This window comes from Myxocyprinus asiaticus, chromosome 45 (assembly GCF_019703515.2).
Source record: "Myxocyprinus asiaticus isolate MX2 ecotype Aquarium Trade chromosome 45, UBuf_Myxa_2, whole genome shotgun sequence".
In the NCBI taxonomy this organism is placed as follows: Eukaryota; Metazoa; Chordata; class Actinopteri; order Cypriniformes; family Catostomidae; genus Myxocyprinus; species Myxocyprinus asiaticus.
Genome location: NC_059388.1, coordinates 22,776,790 through 22,797,762, shown reverse-complemented (window position 1 = coordinate 22,797,762; position 20,973 = coordinate 22,776,790). Strand labels below are relative to the sequence as shown.

At 36.6% G+C, this 20,973-nt stretch overlaps 2 protein-coding genes across 3 annotated transcripts in view; both read left to right on the top strand.

The window, feature by feature from the left end:
• Window positions 1–5,377, top strand: part of LOC127435480 (cadherin-like and PC-esterase domain-containing protein 1) — a 72,622-nt gene extending 67,245 nt beyond the window's left edge. The window contains exons 18-21 of the mRNA XM_051689019.1: window positions 528–629; window positions 922–1,009; window positions 1,161–1,307; window positions 3,553–5,377. Coding sequence (XP_051544979.1) covers window positions 528–629; window positions 922–1,009; window positions 1,161–1,307; window positions 3,553–3,792 — 577 coding nt within the window. The 3' untranslated portion in view covers window positions 3,793–5,377. The remainder of the gene's footprint in view (window positions 1–527; window positions 630–921; window positions 1,010–1,160; window positions 1,308–3,552) is intronic.
• An 814-nt stretch (window positions 5,378–6,191) lies between these two features.
• On the top strand, window positions 6,192–18,120 carry LOC127435488 (protein Wnt-16-like). 2 transcript variants are annotated; one of them, XM_051689033.1, is made up of 4 exons: window positions 6,192–6,502; window positions 6,680–6,906; window positions 9,360–9,646; window positions 15,679–18,120. In XM_051689033.1, the coding sequence occupies exons 1-4, from the start codon at window positions 6,411–6,413 to the stop codon at window positions 16,141–16,143; spliced, it is 1,071 nt and encodes a 356-aa protein (XP_051544993.1). In that variant the 5' UTR covers window positions 6,192–6,410; the 3' UTR covers window positions 16,144–18,120. The 2 variants fall into 2 exon arrangements, with proteins under 2 accessions (XP_051544993.1, XP_051544994.1); XM_051689034.1 differs by having other exon boundaries at window positions 6,623–6,906.
• The last annotated feature ends 2,853 nt before the right edge of the window (window positions 18,121–20,973 follow it).

Genomic DNA, 20,973 nt, shown 5'->3' with positions numbered 1-20,973 from the left:
ATGATTTTTTATTTTATTTTGTATTATTTTGAAATTGTTTTGGACTGTTTTGGTTTGTGAATGGCAAAAGTTTCTCTTGTAAACAATGACGCGCTTCCTGCCTCCTCCTCCACGTGACGCATGACCTTACCAATGAGCTTACGTTATCACTCTCATGAACGCATGTCACAGAGATGTACCAAAGCGGACATTTGTAGTTAAAAAGTATATAAGTATCGTATTGTTTCTAAAAATAATGAATCGTTTGGGTTCAAAAGAGCTTTATTTGTCGACTGGAGACGTGTGGATTATTTTGAAGCACCCTAAATATGCATTTTGGACCGTCAAAAAATGGAGGACATTCACTTGCATTGTTTAGAGGAGGAGGCCTGAAATGAAATCCTAAAAGTCTTAAATTCTGTTTTGATGAAGAAAGAAATTCAGATACATCTTGGATGGCCTGTGGGTGAGTAAATTATCAGCAAATTTTCATTTTTGGGTGAACTATTCCTTTAACCTTTAACTCTGTAACAACTGACACCGGGCAGGTCACAACCCTTGGAGAACTCTCCTCAGACAGTACTGGTCGCTGGAGGGGTGCAGTGGCTGAACCTGAACCATCTGAGAACCATTCAACAGGTCTTAGAGAGGTAACATTCACACACACATGTACTGAAATACACAAAACCATTCTCAGCAGCTCAAGTAACCACACTGTAATTGACAATCTTCTGAAGGCAGAGCCTGGTATGTTCTCCAAACCTTTCATTCCTGGCCTGCTGGTTTTGTGTTGTGTGATTTGCCACTTGACGGTTGTTCCAAAATTTCTTAGTTCAACTGAATACAAGAGCCATGGGCATTTCTGTTTATGGCTAGTGATGCAGATAATGACTTTGAAAAAGGCATAAACATTTAACTTCATAGCTCTGATTTTTCTCAAAGGGAGGGTCTTCAGAACATCATAGTGGTGGTGAAGTCTTTAGGAATGGGTTTCCATCTGTCTGTGGATGGTATTCGTTCCCTTCCCCTGGTAAGAATCAGTGGAGCTCATGAAACATCCATAGAAATGCTCTTTCTTTATAGGACAGCTCTCAATTCTATGGACTGGATATTGTTCAGATGTTTATTGGTCAGGCATTTATTAATGTGTCTTTGTCCTCTTATTTTCTTTATGTTTCTAGAGTGGAGTGCAAGAACTCTATAATGTGAACAAGAATATTCTGGAAAGTGCCAAACATCTTGGATACGAGGTCATTGACACTCTTAGCATCACCATGGGTCGATACAAAGAGTTCCTGCAGGGACGGTGTGCCTGCCATTTCCATGAGGTAAAATTTCATAAGGTGTTCATGTGTACTTTCTTGACCCAAAAATGAAAATTCTTTCATCATTTACTCACCCTCATGCCATCCCAGATGTGTATGACTTTATTTCTTCTGCTGAACACAAATGAAGATTTTTAGAAGAATATCTCAGATCTGTAGGTCCATACAATGCAAGTGAATAGTGACCAGACCTTTGAATACTAAAATCTACACTTTCACATTCTTTCACATTTTGAAAGTTAAAGTGGTGATTTACGGTAAAAAAAAGTGTTTAAATATTGATCTGTTTCTCGCCCACACCTATCATGAAGATATAGATTTAACCACTGGAGTCATTTGTTTACTTTATGCTGCCTTTATGTGATTTTTGGACCTTCAAAGGTCTGGCCACCATTCACTTGTATGGACCAACAAAGATGAGATATTCTTCTAAAAAATCTTTGGTTGTGTTCTGCAAAAGAAAGAAAGTCCTGCACGTCTGGGATGGCATGAGGGTGAATTTTATTTTTGGGTGAACTATACCTTTAGGGTTGTACTAACTGTAACCAAGTTCTAGATCAGAATAAAAACTAGCATAATGTTTGGATAAATCTCACAAAAACATACCTGGGTCAGTATCTTTTCACTCCAAAATCAAAGGATGAAAATAACAAATTAGCCTTATTTTGCATTGAAACATTATTTTTTTATGATAATTAAGCACATTATCCCCCAAATTGTCTTCACTGTAATAAATAAAAGAATTTTGTACAATGAATTTTTTTTAAATTTTTTTTTTTTTTATCAGCATAAATGTGCTAATTAATAGGCTTCTTTAGCTTTAAGCACAATATAATTAATTATTTCATTCTTTTGATTTTGTGTTGAAATGTGACTTGGACATGTTCTCGGCAGGTTTTCGTTAGATTTACCCATTTATCTCCCAAAACCAATAATCACTATGTTTTTAGATGTTATTAAAGAATTGTCATCCAGCAGTCCACCGAACATACAGAGCCAAAGAACATAACACTGTTAATAAGCTTGCTGTTGAAACTGGGCCTCTGTGCTAATCCCATGAATTTGTATCTGTAATTAAATTATCATGATTCATGAGTAAAAATTTTACTCACAGAACTCTGTTTTCTCAAGTTTGACACATCCATGTGTATGAATGATACTGTTCTGCACTCAAGATATAAACACATGGGTACAGATCCTTCTAGAAACACTTCCCAGGCTTCCAGCCCCATAAATCTTTTAAAAGAGAAGCCATTCCTTTTTTACTTCACCCTAAAAGTGCCAGGCGGATCATTTAATGAGTAATTAGCAATTAGGCAGGCTTTTATTAGTCAATAAAGCGCAGGCTGGGAACAGATGTATTAGCTCCAAAGTGTGTGAAGTGGTGGTAGCAACGGCTAACCTGCTCACATCTGAAACTTAGGTCACCGTAGTTTTGCCCACAAACCCAGCCGAGCGGCCACATCCGACAACAGGACAGCAGATTTAGATAAGACAAACTCCGCGACACACAATATTAAGGTCTGTAACTCAAGTTTTAGAGTAACTTTTGCTTTTTTTTATTTTTTATTTTTACTCTTTTACAATTTATTCTTGTTGTTTAGTGTTCAAAAGAAATGTCACTTTTAATCAATTAGTATTTTGTAGAGCAAGGAGCTACACTCACTGAGTACTTTTTTAGGAACACTATGGTCTTTATAAAGTGCCAGACATGGCCTTCTTCAGTTGTAGCCCATTCACCTCAAGGTTTGACATGTTGTGCATTCTGAGATGCTGTTCTGCTCACTACAATTGTACAGAGTAGTTATCTGAGTTACTGTAGACTTTCTGTCAGCTCAAACCAGTCTGGCCATTTTCTATTGACCTTTCTCATTAAGAAGGCGTTTCTGTCCGCAGAACTGCCGCTCAATGGATTTTTTTTTTTTTTTTTTGGCACCATTCTTAGTAAATTCTAGAGACTGTTGTGCTTGAAAATCTCAGGAGATCAGCAGTTACAGAAATACTCAAACGTTTATTCTACGTTGTGCCATCTGGCACCAACAATCATACCAAAGTCAAAATCACTGCGATCACATTTTTTCCCCTTTCTAATGGTTGATGTGAACATTAACTGAAGCTCCTGTCTCGTATCTGCATGATTTTATGCATTGCACTGCTGCCACACGATTGGCCGATTAGATAATCACATGAATAAGTAGGTGTACAAGACTTCCTTATAAAGTGCTTAGTGAGTGTATGTTCTATGCAGGTCTATAAGCTTCATTTTACGACTGCTGCTTCCCAAAGAAAGCTGAAGATCTTGAGGCATGGTGAAGAGAGTGGACTCAGGGCCAATGAGCCAACGGGGCCACAACAGCAAGAGGATCCATTGTCTCAACCCAGTGTGTCCTACCACGTAAAAGGACCAGTAAACAAGATCTACTCAGAGATCCTACTGAGCAGGATTTGTGTGAATCAAGCTGTCAACAGGACCTTTCGCCAACAGTGACAAAAAGACAGTTAGCGGCTGGTGACGCTAAGCTGAGTGTGTGTGTGTGTGTGTGTGTGTGTGTGTGTGTGTGTATCCAGTGGGAAAGAGTGCATCTGTGTGATGACTAGTTGTGAATATGTATATGTATTTGAAGAAAAAGCAGTTATAAAAATGCATTAAAGGGCTAAAGTGTATAGTTATTCTTGAAAGCATTCATAGTGCACACAGATTGGTCCAAATGTACTTAGCCATATTCTGGATCAAAGAGTTAAATTGGACAAGGATGGGTTAGGTACTCTGTGTGTGTGTATGTGTGTGTGTGTGTGTGTGTGTGTGTGTGTGTGTGTGTGTGTGTGTGTGTGTGTGAGAGAGAGAGAGAGAGAGAGAGAGAGAGAGAGAGAGCTCCAGATGGAAAGGGGGGTGGGGTTCAGTGAGACCCACTGAAGCCCTACTAAATTGACTTTGGCAGCTGCAGTGTCTCACCCGGTCCCTTCAAACAGCCAACAAACTTTCCTGCAATGCTCATGCAACGTTCCCACAATGCTGCTACTGCTGGAGCATGAGTTGAAATGTTCCCAATATGTTTTGGAAAACGTTTTTGCGGGTGCTGTGGAGTGCCTTTAAAGTGACGCTGCCTCACACTGTCACTTTTATAGAAGCTTGTCGACGTTTTGAAATCTAGCTTTACACCCCCTTCTTTTACATACCAGGTTTGCAAGTATTTATGAAGTATTTTTTAATGCCAAAGGTCTTATGAAAGATATTGTATGTTATAGAATACCTGTCTTATGTTCTTCACATATATTTCTCTGTTTCGTTTTTTACCAGTGTTCTACCAGTGCCTTTCATAATAATCCATGTAAAATGTTTTAAATGCTGTTTTCAAAAAAGAGGTTCTATTTATATGGTTTCTGTAAGTTTTGATGGTAAGTATTTTTATATTGGTACAGGGTTTATTCTGAATTGCTGGAATGTATGACATGTTTCATTTATCCATAATTTACATTAAACAGGAAATAGTCTGTGAGAGGAAAAAATAGCTAAAATTATTTGAATTATCCCATAAAAATTATATTCCCACCAGTAGTTAAGCTGAACTCGGTATAGGCATGAAAGCTATTTCCACATGAAGTAAAATTAATTCATATGAACCCGTGTTGACCTATGAATATTCCAGAGCATGATAACTCTTATATTATTCTGTCTAATATTTCACTGTGTAGTCCTGACAACCATTTCCCACCAGTGTCAGTATTTGAGGGTCACATCAATTTATAAGAAATATTTTGGGTGTTAACGAAGGGCTGAATATTGTTGTAGCCTGCATGAAATATTTTAAATCAACATGCAATGTCACTAGAATCTTGAACCCAATTAAAAATTTACATTTTCGTAATTGTTTCTTGAATTAATGGAATGTTCTTTGTCACCTAATTTTGTTTGAAATAACGTAGGGAAAAGGTTATTAAATGGCTTTAAATTCAATATTATTTGATGAGTTTTCTGTTTACAAATGTGATAAATCTCTTTCAATTAATGTTTTAGCTAAAGCAAATATATGCAGTTCATGAAAAACAGAAATAGACTATTTTACTGAATAAAGTACCCATTTAAAATGTATTCAAGAAGTCTATTTACAATGATTATATAATTGTCAAAGCTAATTCTCACTTTACAAGGAAATGGATTTCGTTTATTTCTATCTCGCTCTCTCTCTCTCTCTCTCTCGCTCTCTCTCTCTCTCTCTCGCTCTCTTTAATTTGGATTTATGTTCTCTCTTTTTTTTTTTTTTTTTTTTTTTTTTAATTAGTTTAAATCATACCAGAAATTTAAAGTGTTTCTATAAGATCGAAATGACTATTAGTACTTTATAACTTCCTTTTGTGGAGAAAGAGGGAGAAAAAAATATATCACACGCCAAATCGCATTTCTTTCGTCTACGGTTTTATAGGCTGCTAAATAGTAGCTAATTGGGCCTGTGGAAATAACGAGGAATCGAAACATTTCTTTGTTTATTTCCCTGCTATTTTCCTTTTTATTTTAAACGTTTTTTTTTTTTTTTTTTTTTTTTTAATGTATGTATTTATTTTTATTGTTAAATATTCAAGTCGTGTTTTTTATCCTTCACACAGTAGGCCTACACTAAATATTACAAAAACCCCGACTGAGCGGCTAAAATTACGGATTCATTATTTCTGCCAATCAGTCGAACTCTTTCCTCTCTCACTAGCGTCCACGCCAAGATTATCGCTCTGTCCAATCACTGTTGAGAACTGGCGCACTATTGAATATTAATAAGCCGCTCCACCAATCACGATACGTCAGCGCTAGGCAGCAGAGCGTTCAGTTGCACCTTCTTCATCAGGAGCATATAACTGTTTGTGTCTATATCAGCGCACGCTGATGGAAAAGTTAAGTTGTGAGTAGTTGAACGTTGTTGTAAACACCAAGACAAAATGTTCTAAGACCGACTTAATGGATACAAACAAAGGAGGTTTATGAAGTTAAAAGCGTCGCTTGTGGATTATATAAAATAGATGTTAGAATGTAGTGAACGGGTATGAATCGTCTTTGTCCGAACGTCCAGTTCAGGATTCACACGGTTATGTGTAGAAGCTCTGTTAAATGAAGTGGACATGGATCACACCGGTTCTGGAATACATGTAATTCACCACTTATTCCTTATATGGCTCTCAATTTGCCCTCTGTGCTCTCAGGGAAGTTGGATGTAAGTATTATAGATGCTATATTATATATGTTTTTAACTATAATTAATTAACATTTTTAGATACGATTTTTTGAAAATTGTTTCATTTTCCTCGGGCCTGGTTATGGCATTTCAATCCAGGCCGACAGGAGAAGAGAACCGCTTCTGATCTTTGTGTCACCCTGCTCCGCATCACAGGTGGTTGGGCATCACATCTGTAGGAGTGCCCGAGAAGATGGGGTGCGCGCATTTGCCCCTATCTCTCAAGCAAAAGGAGCTGTGCGCGCGCAAACCGCACCTTCTGCCGAGCGTTAAAGAGGGCGCGCGCCTGGGCATCACCGAGTGCCAAACGCAGTTCAAGCACGAGCGCTGGAACTGCTCGACCCGACGGGACCCGTCCGTGTTCGGCTACGAGCTCACCAGTGGTATGCATGCAATCAAAAGGCAATAGGCTTGTTTTAATGTGCACGAAATAATAATTTGATAAACATTATACAATGTTAGTTAAAGTTATCAGTACACGTTCATGAACAGCACTTTTCAGAAATAATTTTATGGGTGAAAAATATAGCCTATACTCCAAATGTGAGGCTCATGCTTGTGGAAACTTGGACAGTAATGATTTCGGATCATTTAAATGCCAAAAAATGCTGTAAAAGCACATTATGATTCAAAGTTAAATAACCTGTATCAATAGGCCTTAATGTAAACATAGTTTTATATAAAGCTTAACAGAATGTTGATGCACAATTAGTTACAATTAAACTTTGATTCACATTTTGTCATGTTCTAGTAGTTTCAAATAGATGAAAAAATATGAATCAAAGTTTAATTCCAACTGAATGTGCATCAACATTCTGTTAAGCTTTATATTATTATAATGGCATTTGTTTACATTAAGGCATATTGATAAAAGTTATTTACATTTTTATTATAATGTTCTCTAATCAAAACATAAAGCAAAATAGAACGTTGTAGTCTAGAACTGTTCTATTTTGCATTATGATGTTTTGACTATTAATGAAAGTTATATTAACTGTTATAAAGCTTTCAAATCTAATAATCAGGGATAATCAGTTTATTCTAGAAGTTCCTTTAGAAGCATGGGAAACTTATATGTAAAATATCTTATACTAATATCATCTATTAAGTCTTTTATACAGTATATGATATAAAAGCATCTGAAAAGCATTTTTTATTTATTTAATTGACATGTAAATTCTTTCTCTCTCTCTCTCTCTCTCTCTCTCTCTCTCTCTCGACAGATTTAGCAAGGTAGATTTGAAATCCTGATTCAGGTGATTTGACTCGGGGACCAGCTGTAACACATCTTCTTTAAGTTAACTATGTCCATACTTAATGTGCCATGGTCTACAGCTGGTCCTGTGCAATTCTGAATTTAAAGCCTACAGGATTAAATTGATTACAAAACAAAGAGTCGACCTGTAATCGTAGAACTTGTTTCTTGATTTTTTAGAATCCACCCTTCAGATCAAACCCAAAGTTGTTGTCCCAGATCAGCTTAAATCCAGGCCTGGTACAGGAATTAACTGAATCTGACAAATGTTTCTCTTCATGTATCCACATCTGTGGTTTACTTTTAAAAGCGTGTCAAATCAAGAGAATCTGTAGTTTATGAATTGCTATTGTGTCTAAAAACACCCTTTAAAATCAGACTCACAAATGCATTATAATTCTATTCTGTTCTCCACCCATCCATCTATTTTCTATACCAGCTTGTGCTGTTTAGGGTCATGGGGGGATGCTGGAGCCTACCCCCTATTCTATTCTATTCTATTCTATTCTATTCTATTCTATTCTAATGTTTTGGTCACCTCTCTTGCATGGAAAAGAAAGAAAATACACCAAAGTGTTTTTTTCTTTTTTCTGTAGCATTGAGTGCACAAGGCAAAATATAAAAATTACTTATAAATCAAATTTAAGCAGGCATATATTCACTAAATTAGTCTATATGTTTTAGTTATATTAGCATATATTAATTAAAAGCCATTCAGTCAAAAACCTGCCCTAAAGATAAACAGATAATACATTTGCCTCCAACTTACCAATTAAAAAATTACTTAAAGAGGTTGTTGAAAAGAGAGATACAAATTTTAGCGCGATCCAGTTCATTCTTAATTTAACCTAATGTAAATAACCTTTAATTCCATCATATGCCTTTGCATGAAATGAACATCTGAGCCATTTACTTGCAGTACAATATCCAGACTTAGTTGAACATATAAATTTTTCGGTTTAAAGGACTTACAGTTTTTTTAAGACTCAGTCCTGTCTCATCTGTTCTCACGTTAAACCAAAATGTCCCACACCCGCGCGTACACTCCTGTATACATAGCTTCGGTAACACTTTACAATAAGGTTCCATTTGTTAAGATTAGTTAATGCATTATGTATCCTGAACTAACAATGAACAATATATTTTTTTTACAGCATTTATTAATATTTGTTAATGTTAATAATACAAATATGCAATTGTTCGTTGTTAGTTCATGTAATTTCATAGTGCATTAACTAATGTAAATTTACAACTTTTGATTTTAAAAATGTACTACTATAGGTTGAAATGAACATTAACCAAGATTAATAAATGCTGTAAAAGTATTGTTAATTGTACGTTCATGTTAACTTAACAAATAGAACTTTCTTGTAAACTGTTACCACTGTTTCTCAATATGTAATTGTATGTATGACAGTATGACTGTCAGAGACATTCCCAGACTCCTCTGCCCTCAGATACTGCAGCACTGGGACTCCTTTTCACAAATGTCCCACTGTTACATATTTTACATTTTTGTACTTTCAGGTGGTTTGAACATTTGTATTGTACTTATGTTCTCTTTTTTTATTGTTTTATAAGGGACGAAGGAGACAGCGTTTATCTACGCAGTAATGGCCGCTGGACTGGTTCACGCAGTCACTCGCTCTTGCAGTGCGGGAAATATGACGGAGTGTTCATGTGATACCAGCCTGTCGGGCAGCGGTTCACTCACAGAGGGCTGGCACTGGGGCGGCTGCTCTGATGACATCGCCTATGGGACTTGGTTCAGTCGACGCTTCATCGACAATTCTGTGAAGAACATATCAGCCCGTAGGGAGGACGCACTGCTCACTATGAACCAGCATAACAGTGAGGCTGGGAGACAGGTGGGTGAGAAACAAAGACTAAACCACAACAACCTCTCTAAAGCAGTGTTTCCCAAGCTTTTATGTCTTATGTACCTCCACAGCCCCATCAGTAAGACCCCTTCATCGACACCAAACCACGAATGTGCTTTTTTTACTCATATTATATTGAATATCATTTAGCATTATAATTAATAATATTTAAGTCCCTTTTAAATAAAAACAATCGCTAGAAGTGTCATCTACAAATGTATTTAACTTGCACACATTACACATATTTTGTTTTGTTTCCTTAATAAGAAACTGAAAAAATTATATTTATCATAATTAGTCATCCTAGTAACACTTTACAATAAGTTTGTATTCATTAAGATTAGTTAACTACATTAGATAACATGACCTAACAATGAACAGTAGTTTTTTTTAGCACATTTTGGTTAATGATAATTTCAACATATACTAAAACATTTTCAAAATTAAAAGTTGTATATTTTATATATGGTTAGTAAATAAATGTATAATGAACTAACCTGAAATACAATACATTTTTTATACATTAATATTAACCTAGAGTAATAAATTCTGTAAAATATATTGTTTATTGTTAGTTCATGATACCTAATGAATTTACTAATGTTAACATTTATAAACTTATTGTAAAGTGTTACCGTTATTTTAAGCTATTGACCTCCCTAATATTTTCAAGTCGTAATTTCTAGGAAATTTAACAAGCAAAATTTAAATCTTTCTAAGTACCCTCTGGAGTACACAACACATGACCTTGTGTGATAATCACTGCTCTAGAGTATTTTGTTAACTAGTTGGAATAACTCACAGACACTGTCTTCAAAGAAATTGTAATAATGTGTGAATCACTTTTAAAATTATGGTATAATTCAGGTAAGCTACAAAAAGAGCTTCAGGAGAACTTGGCCATGCAAAGTTTGAATGAAAAGGAAGGCTGAATTATTAATTTGTGTGTGTCTGCTTGCCTGTTTTCACAAAAGACATGGATACCAATTCACTCTAATTTGAGAAAATGTGGAAAGCATGACAGCCTGGAAAATGTCTGTCATACCCCATTTACTCAGAAATGCATTCCCAACACATTTATAACATATTTCAGACGGCAATAGTTACAGTAAGCCTTTTTTACAACTACATCTCACCTCTGTAATTGTTGATTTCACCAAAGAGAGTCCAACATAAAGAGCTCTTTTCCAAAACCAAGTGAGCTGCCAAACTGGACAGCATTTTAAGACATTTAAGGCATTTAAGGCATTTTAGCCATGATGGGTGTTCCAAAATGTAGGCAGCAACTTTATGCCACCTTTTAAGACACCTTAGTTTGGTCAAATTGCAAAGGCCAAAACAAACTCTGCGCAAGTACATTAACACTAAGGTCGCCAACTGTCCCTTATTAGCCGGGACATTGCATATTTTGGCTGAAATTAAGATTGTCCTGTATTTTAGCATCTAGATGCTCAAAGGGGAAGGTATGGTGTCCCGTACTGAAGCAGCAAAATGCTCAAATGCGTCCCCTCAACGGACGGCGAAATGCTTGAAAAATACCCGTTCCTTATTGAAGCACTGAAAATGCTCAAAATAATGTCTTCTAGGTACACAAGCTTGAAATTGTGCATTGTCGTGATACAAAATGTGTCCGAACGCAAATCAGAACACAACACAAGTACGAGTTGTCACAAGGGGTCCTATATTTGACATTAGTGTGAACTGTCCACTTCTGTGAAAATTTTTTTTCTTTCAAGTCAACTACTGTAATGGTAATGGATAGGGCTGGGTATTGATCCAGATCTCTCGATTCGATTCCGATCTTGATTCGATTCAATACCGTTTCATATGGGTACTTTTCTGTTACAATGTCCATTTTGCTTACATAGAAATAAATTCTCTCTCAGCTAATGCTCTTAATTATAAAGTAACCTTCTAGGCAATCCTTCTAGGTACAATTCTAAAATATAAATTTTAAAAATGACAGGGCCTGGGTAGCTCAGTGGTAAAATACGCTGGCTACCACCCCTGGAGTTCACTAGTTCAAATCCCAGGGTGTGCTGAGTGACTCCAGCCAGGTCTCCTAAGCAACCAAATTGGCCTGGTTGCTAGGGAGGGTAGAGTCACATGGGGTAACCTCCTTGTGGTCGCTATAATGTGGTTCGTTCTCGGTAGGGTGTGTGGTGAGTTGAGCGCGGATACTGCAGTGGATGGCGTGAAGCCTCCACATGCGCTATGTCTCCGTGGCAACGCGCTCAACAAGCCACGTGATAAGATGCACGGGTTGATGGTCTCAGACACGGAGGCAACTGGGATTCATCCTCCGCCACCCAGATTGAGGCGAATCACTACGCAACCACGAGGACTTAAAAGCACACTGGGAATTGGGTATTCTAAATTGGGTGAAAAAATCCACACACACAAAAAAAAAAAAAAACATTTTTTACAAATGACATTTTATCAATAATTTTTCATCAAATTGGTCACATTTTAGCTTGAAAAATTTTCAAATTCAGTCTATTCCATCAATTAATGTCTTGAAATTGCATATATTATGTTGCTTATATATTTTTGTTACATTTTTATTGTTTACTTATAAATAATTTGTATTGAAATGTAGAACACATGCTTAATTGGTACTGTCTCTTTAAGACTAGCGACATCAGCCAGTGAGCACATTTATGAGAGAAGACATGTGTAATTTCTTCAGCGCATCCATGTGTGATTAGAATTAAAAAAGTCTTTTTTTTCTTATTTTTTAATCAACAACTGACTGTAAAAAAAAACAGAAAAGTTATTAAAAGAGACATTATTCAATGGCATATGGATCTGTGGATCTCGTCTTTGTCGAGTCAAACCAAACTTTCACTATCCACACACAGTAAAAGGACCTCTGTGCTTATAATGTCTTCTCCAGTATACTACGTAATCACTGGTGAGTGAAATCTGAACATTTACCAGCCAGTGGCAAATCATAGACAGTTTTAGTTGCATAGCGTGAGATTTGGTTGCACATGCGAGTGATTTACTTGCATTATAGAGGGTTGCCATATAGAGTGAAAGATCAATCTTGGGATTTAAGAATCGATATCAAGATCGTTCAAACGAAGATCATGATGCATCGGAAAATCTATAATTTTACCCACCCCTCGTAATGGCGGAGCAAAAATTTGAAGAGAATATTACTGAGCAAGTAAGGTAAAGTCAATATATTTATAGCAACTTACCTGAATGATAACACGTACAGTTTAATGACTCAGACTTTGAGTAACTCTATCACCCACTTGAGGTTTTTTACCACCACAGTAATGCAAGAAATCACGTTTAGCATGTTCAACCAGAACGTGCGTTGGCATACGCATACTTGCATAAAGCATATTTCTGCCCTAATGCAGCAATAATCACATAATGATTTGCAATAAGCAAATATAAATTAATCAGAGATGGCAGACATTATTTGAGTGGCACACAGAGTTGCTGCCTATGAAAAGCGTTCCAAATCAAATTCCACTTTTAAGAGTCTGTTACAGTTAGGATACTACATTAGAAGGTTGTCCATCTTTGTAGGCTGTAGAAAGCAAGGCATCTCACTAGGATTTGGAACAGAGCTAAGGTCTCCCCAGTCATGAATTCTATTTTTTTTATGCAAGCCCACAAACCAATAACCCATAGACTCTCTGATTTTGTTTACCATTTAGAATTTGATTGTTCTCACCAGCAAATGAATCTTGGACTTGTTCTAACTGACAAGAGAAACAATTTAAAATCAACCAAATAAGAACAGAAATCTTAATGGGCTGCTATAGCTCTGGCAATTTGTCGATCAAATGAGTTATATCTTCTCACAAGGTCTGTTCTTGATTAATCTTAGAGGCTGATGTTTTGGCTGTTAAACATTAGAGGAAGAATTGCACCAAATTCCTCAGCCTTGACTGAAGAACACTTGTGAGTGGTTGGAGACCCTAAACCACAACTCTGGTTGGAAATCACTGAGGTGTGTTTAAAGAGACTGAATTGCCCTTAAATCAGCAAATGCTCCTATCTTATGAGAGTTGTCAGCTCACAAAATACACTTTCATGATGCAGAACATGAAGGAAAATCTAAAATTTCTAAAATAACTTAAATAAATAAAAAACTGAAAAATTATATAGTCCTTGGAAATGTGGTTTACAGAGAGAAAAGTTTCCACTCACTATGTTAACTCTCCTGATTTGCATTAGTTCTGCGTTTTTGTCTGAAATACAGGAAGTCAAATTGAAAATGGAAAATGTTGGAAGTGGGTCACAAGGCATTTGGGCATGTTTCACCATTGACATGTCTGCATGCTTATTTCATGATTGCAATGTTACATGCTATACACCATCTAAAACTATTAGACGGAAGATGGATGGCCACAAGCCATCAAACAAAGCTGAACTGCTTGAATTTTTGCGCCAGGAGTGGCATAAAGTCACCCAACAGCAATGTGAAGACTGGTAGAGAGCATGCCAAGACGCACGAAAGCTGTGATTGAAAATCAGGGTTATTCCACCAAATATTGATGTCTTCCACCAAATACTGATGTCTCTTCCTAAGTTAAAAAATTAGTATTGTGTTGTTTAAAAATTAATATGAACTTGTTTTATTTGCATTATTTGAGGTCTGAAAACATTGCATCTTTTTTGTTATTTTGACCAGTTGTCTTTTTCTGCAATTAAATGCTCTAAATGACAATATTTTTATTTGGAATTTGGGAGAAATGTTGTCAGTACTTTATAGAATAAAAATACTCAAACACATACCTATAAATAGTAAATCCAGAGAAACTGATTATTTTGCAGTGGTCTCAGAGCTGTATATGTACACACTCAGTGAGCAATTTATTAGGAGCACTATGGTCCTAATGAAGTGCTCGACGTGGTCTTCTGCTGTTGTAGCACATACGCCTCAATGTTCGACATGTTGTGCATTCTGAGATGCTACACTGCCTGGCCAAAAAAAAGTCATATAGTCTAATATTTCATTTTGCCTTTAGCGTTGATTACAGTGCGCATTCGTTGTGGCATTGTTTCGACAACCTTATGCAACATCACAACATTTGCTTCCATCCAGAGTTGCATTCATTTTTGCCCGAGATCTTGTATTGATGACGGGAGAGTCTAACCACTCTGTAAAGTCTTCTCCTGCACATCCCAAAGACTTTCAATGGGGTTAAGGTCAGGACTCTGTGGTGGCCAATGAGTGTGAAAATGATTCCTCATGCTCCCTGAACCACCCTTTCACAATTTGAGTCAGATGAATCTTGGCATTGTCATCCTTGAATATGCCTGTGGCCTCAGGGAAGAAAAAATCCATTGATGGGATAACCTGATCATTCAGTAAATTCAGGTATTCCGCTGACTTAATTTTATGAAACTGAAACATATTAATCACTGCAATAATGATCCAATTATAGGCTCTTAAGTAACTGCTTATTTAAATCCAAACTGCAACTTTATTTTTTGGCCAGGCCATGTATGCTGCTCACTACAATTGTACAGAGGGTTTATCTGAGTTACCGTAGCCTTTCTGTCAGCTCAAACCAGTCTGGCCATTCTCCGTTGACCTCCCTCATCAACAAGGTGTTTCCATCCTCAGAACTGCCGCTCACTGGATATTTTTTGTTTTTTTGCACCATTCTTTTTACACTCTAGAGACTGTTGTGCATGAAAATCCCAGGAGATCAGCAGTTACAGAAATACTCATACCAGCCCATCTGGCACCAACAATCATGCCACAGTCGAATTCACTGAGATCAAATTTTTTCCTCATTCTGATGGTTGATGTGAACATTAACTGAAGCTCCTGACCTGTATCTGCATGATTTTAGGCATCGCAGTGCTGCCACACGATTGGGCTGATTAGATAATAACATGAATAAGTAGGTGTAATAAAGTGCTGAGTGAGTGTATGCAATTTATTGACTAATTTGATTGAAATGTTTTAACGATTCACAGCCCTAATAAATCTATATCACTCTTTATTTAATGTAAAACACTTCCCTTATACTCTTCCTCTACAGGCAGTGGCAAAGACCATGTTGACTGACTGCCGTTGCCATGGCGTATCAGGTTCGTGTGCGGTAAAGACGTGTTGGCGCACAATGGCTGCATTTGAGCTTGTGGGCGCCTACCTGAAGGAGCGCTACGAGACCAGCGCTCAGGTAGTAGACTGTACCAAACATAAGCTGCGACGTAAGGACAAAGACCAGCGCAACATGCCTATCACCAAAGAGGAGCTAATCTTTATTAACAAATCACCCAATTACTGTTTGGAGGACCGCCGTTTGGGTGTGACCGGGACCCGGGGTCGCAGGTGTAACCGAACTTCAACCGGGTCAGATGGCTGTAACCTGCTGTGCTGTGGGAGGGGCTACAACACACACGTGGTTCGACACTTAGAACGCTGCGAGTGTAAGTTCGTGTGGTGCTGTTATGTTCAGTGTCGACGCTGTGAGACAATGAATGACATGCACACCTGCAAGTAAAGTAACTATTAGGGGAGAGCAATGATGAGCTCTCATGAGACATAAGAAAGACCTTGAGAGAGAAAGTACAGCTGGGGTGGATCGTCTTTACACCGTCAAGCAAGCTCCTTAGAACCTAGAAAAACAAGCATGTTAACAAAATATCCATGCCAACTGATGATCCACAGCGAAAACTGTTGAGAAACGGCATAAACCCTCAAACTCCACATTTGTAACTCTTCCCATGGGCTTCAAATGGGAATCAAGCCATATATATCTAGACACATAGCCATGTACAGCATATACTGTAATAATGACTATGGAATATAACTGGAACCTAAAGGGAACTGAAATACTGCTTCAAAAGGAACTGCAAAGTGTAAATATTAGGCCTAAATGTTCTGTCTGTATTGAGAGTTAAGGAAGCATCCCTTTTTGACAATCAACTGCTAAGTCTCTAAGGCATTTAACGGCATTGGTTGTAACACCTTGGCTCCTTCAGTTGAGGAATAATTAATGCGATTGTTATGAAGCAATGTAGATAATATGCCAAGATATTTTTTATATAATGTTTTATATTGTAGGTTCCAAATGAGAATCCCTTGAATAAATAAACACAAATAATTCCAACACAAGTTGCATTCCCAAAGATGCAGTTAAAAGAATCCCAGGTTCAATACAAGTTAAGCTTAATCGACAGCATTTGTTCCATAATTTTGATTACCACAAAAAATTAATTTAAATTGTCCAAAAAAGCAAAATCTGGGTTACAGTGAGGCACTTACAATAAAAGTGAATGGGGCAAATCCATAAACGTCAAAATACTCACTGTTTCAAAAGTATATCCACAAGACGTAAACAATATGCATGTAAACATAATTTTGGTGTAATAAAATTGCTTACTAACCTTTTCTATATAAAGTTATAAACAGTTTTGCAACTTTGTTGCCATGACAACACATCATAAACCCTGTAATCCAGCAAAAACAACGATTTAAACAACTATACAGCTCAAATAATACATGAGTTTTAACAGAAGAATTAATGTAAGTCCTTTTATAAAATTTTAAACTTCACATTTCTGCCTTTAACCCCCCCAACCCCCCACCCCCGAAACTGGGTGAATGGAAATGCTTGATATGCAAATAAACGTTCTAAATTCGCTTAAAATTTAATGCGCTAAGACAAGGTGGATTTTCTAGAGTTTCGGATTAGTTAAAATGTGCATTATGGTGATGGAAACGGTTTATTCACAAAACGATGACGTGTTTTGACCATTCTTGCAGCCCACCGAAAGGTCCAACCTTGGCACACAATTCTTTGAACATAGAGCTTGTCCTTCGGAAATGTTTAACCCACAGCTGGTAAATAAAATGGGTCTTCACAATCCACCAGAACAGTTTTGAGAGCAGGAGCTCCTAGGTATGTGGAGACTGGCGATGTGTGGGCATCGCAGCTATTTCAGCCCACATTATATCAGATATTACACTTGTTCTGCGGTGTCTCGTAGATGCATTTAATTAAATTAGATACTTGTTCCAATCTTGTAAATAAAACTGTCCCCAAAGCAGGGAGAGGCCATTCAACTGCTCCATCATGACGAGGCGGCTCCCTCATGATAATGCGCAGTACATAGTGGATGGAAACATGCAACAATTCGTATTTTCTTAAGTTGAATTTTTAGAAATGCGCTTAAAAATGCTAAATGTTTTGGATGGAAACCCAGCAACTGTAACCTCGATTTTTTTAATTTTAATTTTTTAAAAGGAGGGACGAGTCTAAAGGGTGTTTTCTATTATTGTAGCTTTGTAGTTTTTCCATTTAAATGTACATATTAAATCCTGAATAATGGACCTTGGCTTTAGACTAATATTACACATATTTTGAGCTCAAATAAAACTTAAATAAAGGTAAATAGAGATTTTCAAGCTTTTAAAAGTCCTTGTTCCTTTGTTTGTGACTGATGATGTTTGAGCATTTTTTTTTTACATCCAAAAAACAACAACAAATATTTTACATATTTCAAAAATAATTGCATTTCCACAGTGTATGGATATATTCTGCAGTTTCAGCTTTGTCGATTCACAATTAAAATTTAAATGACAAATTATGGTATAGTACTAGCGACTGATGTTTAATATATTTTTCCTTTTCTCTAAAGCTCAAGTTCTGAACCCCCCCCCCCTCTCTCTCTCTCTCTCTCTCTCTCTCTCTCTCTCTCTCTCTCTCTCTCTCTCAGAAAGAGAAGTGCTTTGCTAGAAGTAACAGATTTGTGCCAAATGCCGTAGCTGCATTCTCTTAAACAGCCCTTAAATGCTAAAGCAAGTGGCCCTTTTATGTAGCCACATTCCAGACAACAGGACAGTTGACAGTGACGGTTTATGGAAACACATACAGACCATATCAGAGATCCAAAGACAAAAACTCTCTTTATCGTAGAACCAAATGTGTTAAAGTTGTAGGAAAATCTCGTTTACGCCATTACTCTGAATGCCTGCTTGTTCATTCTCATGTGGTTGTATTTACTGCTAAGTGGAAGCTGCATCAGGCTTTTTAAAATGTATTTTCTTTAATTGTAAAATAACTCAAAACTACTTTGGAAACATTACTTTTTTTCTAAACTAATCCTTTTGATTAGAAGTTAACTATTTTGGTTATATAATGCTAAATTGATAGGTAAAGAATCCAGTGACAGTTTTCTTGCAATAGAGTACATTACTGAATCAACATGTGTCCCTAGAACATCATTTATGATATTTATAAATGAAACTTTTGACCTAATATGTCACCCTAGAAACGTTTGAAAAGGAATTTGCTTTTTATTCTTCAGCTTCGTGTTGCCTCAATCCAATTCAGCAAGAAATTCAGACGTAAACATACATTTTGCATTAATCACTGCGACTTTCCAGGTACATTTCAGAAGCAGTGTTGAGGTATGTCTGGAAGCTTGGAGTTAGCCCATCCTGGAGAAAGACACCATGCAGACAATGGCCTCCACATAAAGGCATCTGTTCACTCAGAAGTAGCCAAACTTAGGTGGCTGCCAACTTCTATTCTGCCTCATTGTTGTCTCTAACTTTTCTGTCTTCCTCACATTCTCAACATATGGGTGGTTTAACGGTTAAATCATTAGCAATATTAGATTTTTGAAGCAGAATGATTTGTCAAATTAAATCTGCTGTACTGCAATATTGCCTTTTCAGCTTTTGTTATGCCATTGTTCATGAACTGAGACTGCTTTTCTTAATGTTCTGGAAGTACTGTGTGGTACAGGAACATTCAGACGTGCTGACATTACATCCACAACTGTTAAAACAATCTTTCTTTTTTTTTCTCTCTCTCATTTCATTTCTTGTATTTTAATGTAATAATTCCTTAGCCCCAGTGGTTTTTGAGGCATGTTCATGCAATTTTTATCATTCACTTAAAGTAAGCTAGATGAATAGAAAATTCTCAGTATAGCTTCCCAAGCTGTTCTGTTTTCAGAACAACTATCATGTAGCTAATTTTTCAAAATAGATATCCAAGTTTTTGGAAAAACTTTCAAAATTGTAATTATTTCGGAATATCTATCAAAGGTGTTCAGTTTTCTGATAGCTATCAAAGTTGCTAAGTTTTCAGAATAGCTATCAAAGTTGTTCCATTTTCGGAAAAGCTTTCACAGTTTAGTTTTTGGAATAACTTTCAAAGATGTTCTTTTTTCTGAATAGCTATCGTAGTTATTCATCTTTCAGCTATCAAAGTTGTTCTGTTTTTGAAAAACAGCAATCAGTGTTGCTCAGGTTTAGAATCACTATCAATGTCATTCTTTTTTCAGAATAGCTGTCAAAGTTTAGTTTTTCGGAATAGCTTACTCATTTTTTGGAACAGCTATCAAAGTTGTTCCATTTTCAGAACAGCGATCAATGTTGCTCAGTTTTCAGAATCGCTGTCAGAGGTGTTCAGTTTTCAGAATAGCTATAGAAGTTTAGATTTTGGAATAGCTATCAGAGTGGTTCAGTTTTCAAAACAGCGATCAATGTTGCTCAGTTTTCAGAATCACTATAAAAGTCGTTCTGTTTTCAAAATAGCTGCTCAAGTTTAGTTTTTCATAATAGCTTGCTCATTTTTTGGACTTGCTATCAAAGTTATTCCATTTTCAGGACAGCGATCAACGTTTCTCAATTTTCAGAATCGCTAACAGAGGTGTTAAGCTTTCTGAATAGCTATCAAAGTTGTTCTGTTTGCGGAAAAGCGATCAATGTTGCTCAGTTTTCGAAATTGCTATCAAAGGTGGTCAGCTTTCGGAATAGCTATCAAAGTTGTTCTGTTTTCAAAACAGCGATCAGTGTTGCTTAGTTTTCAGAATCACTATCAAAGTCATTCCGTTTTCAAAATAGCTGCTCAAGTTTAGATTTTTGGTATAGCTTGCTCAGTTTTTGGATTTGCTATCAAAGTTTTTCTGTTTTCAGGACAGCGATCAATGTTTCTCCATTTTCAGAATCGCTGTCAGAGGTGTTCAACTTTCCGAATAGCTATCAAAGTTGTTCTGTTTGCAGAACAGCGATCAATGTTGCTCAGTTTTCGGAATTGCTTTCATAGGTGTTCAGCTTTCGGAATAGCTATCAATGTTGCTCAGTTTTTCGAATTGCTATCAGAGGTGTTCAGCTTTCAAAATAGATATCAAAGTTCTTCTGTTTGCAAAACAGCAATCAATGTTGCTCAGTTTTTGGAATTGCTATCAGAAGTGTTCAGCTTTCGAATAGATATCACAGTTGTTTAGTGTTTGTAATAACTTTCAAAGTTGTTCTTTTTTCTGAATAGCTTATCGCAGTTGCTCATCTTTCGGGAATAGCTAAGTTGTTTTGTTTT

Excerpts from the sequence above, each read along its gene's own strand:
- LOC127435488 (XM_051689033.1), top strand. The coding sequence starts at position 6,411 with ATGGATCACACCGGTTCTGGAATACATGTAATTCACCACTTATTCCTT. Across the intron at positions 6,907-9,359 it reads CGGCTACGAGCTCACCAGTG|GGACGAAGGAGACAGCGTTT; the intron begins GTATGCATGCAA and ends TTGTTTTATAAG. Across the intron at positions 9,647-15,678 it reads ACAGTGAGGCTGGGAGACAG|GCAGTGGCAAAGACCATGTT; the intron begins GTGGGTGAGAAA and ends CTTCCTCTACAG.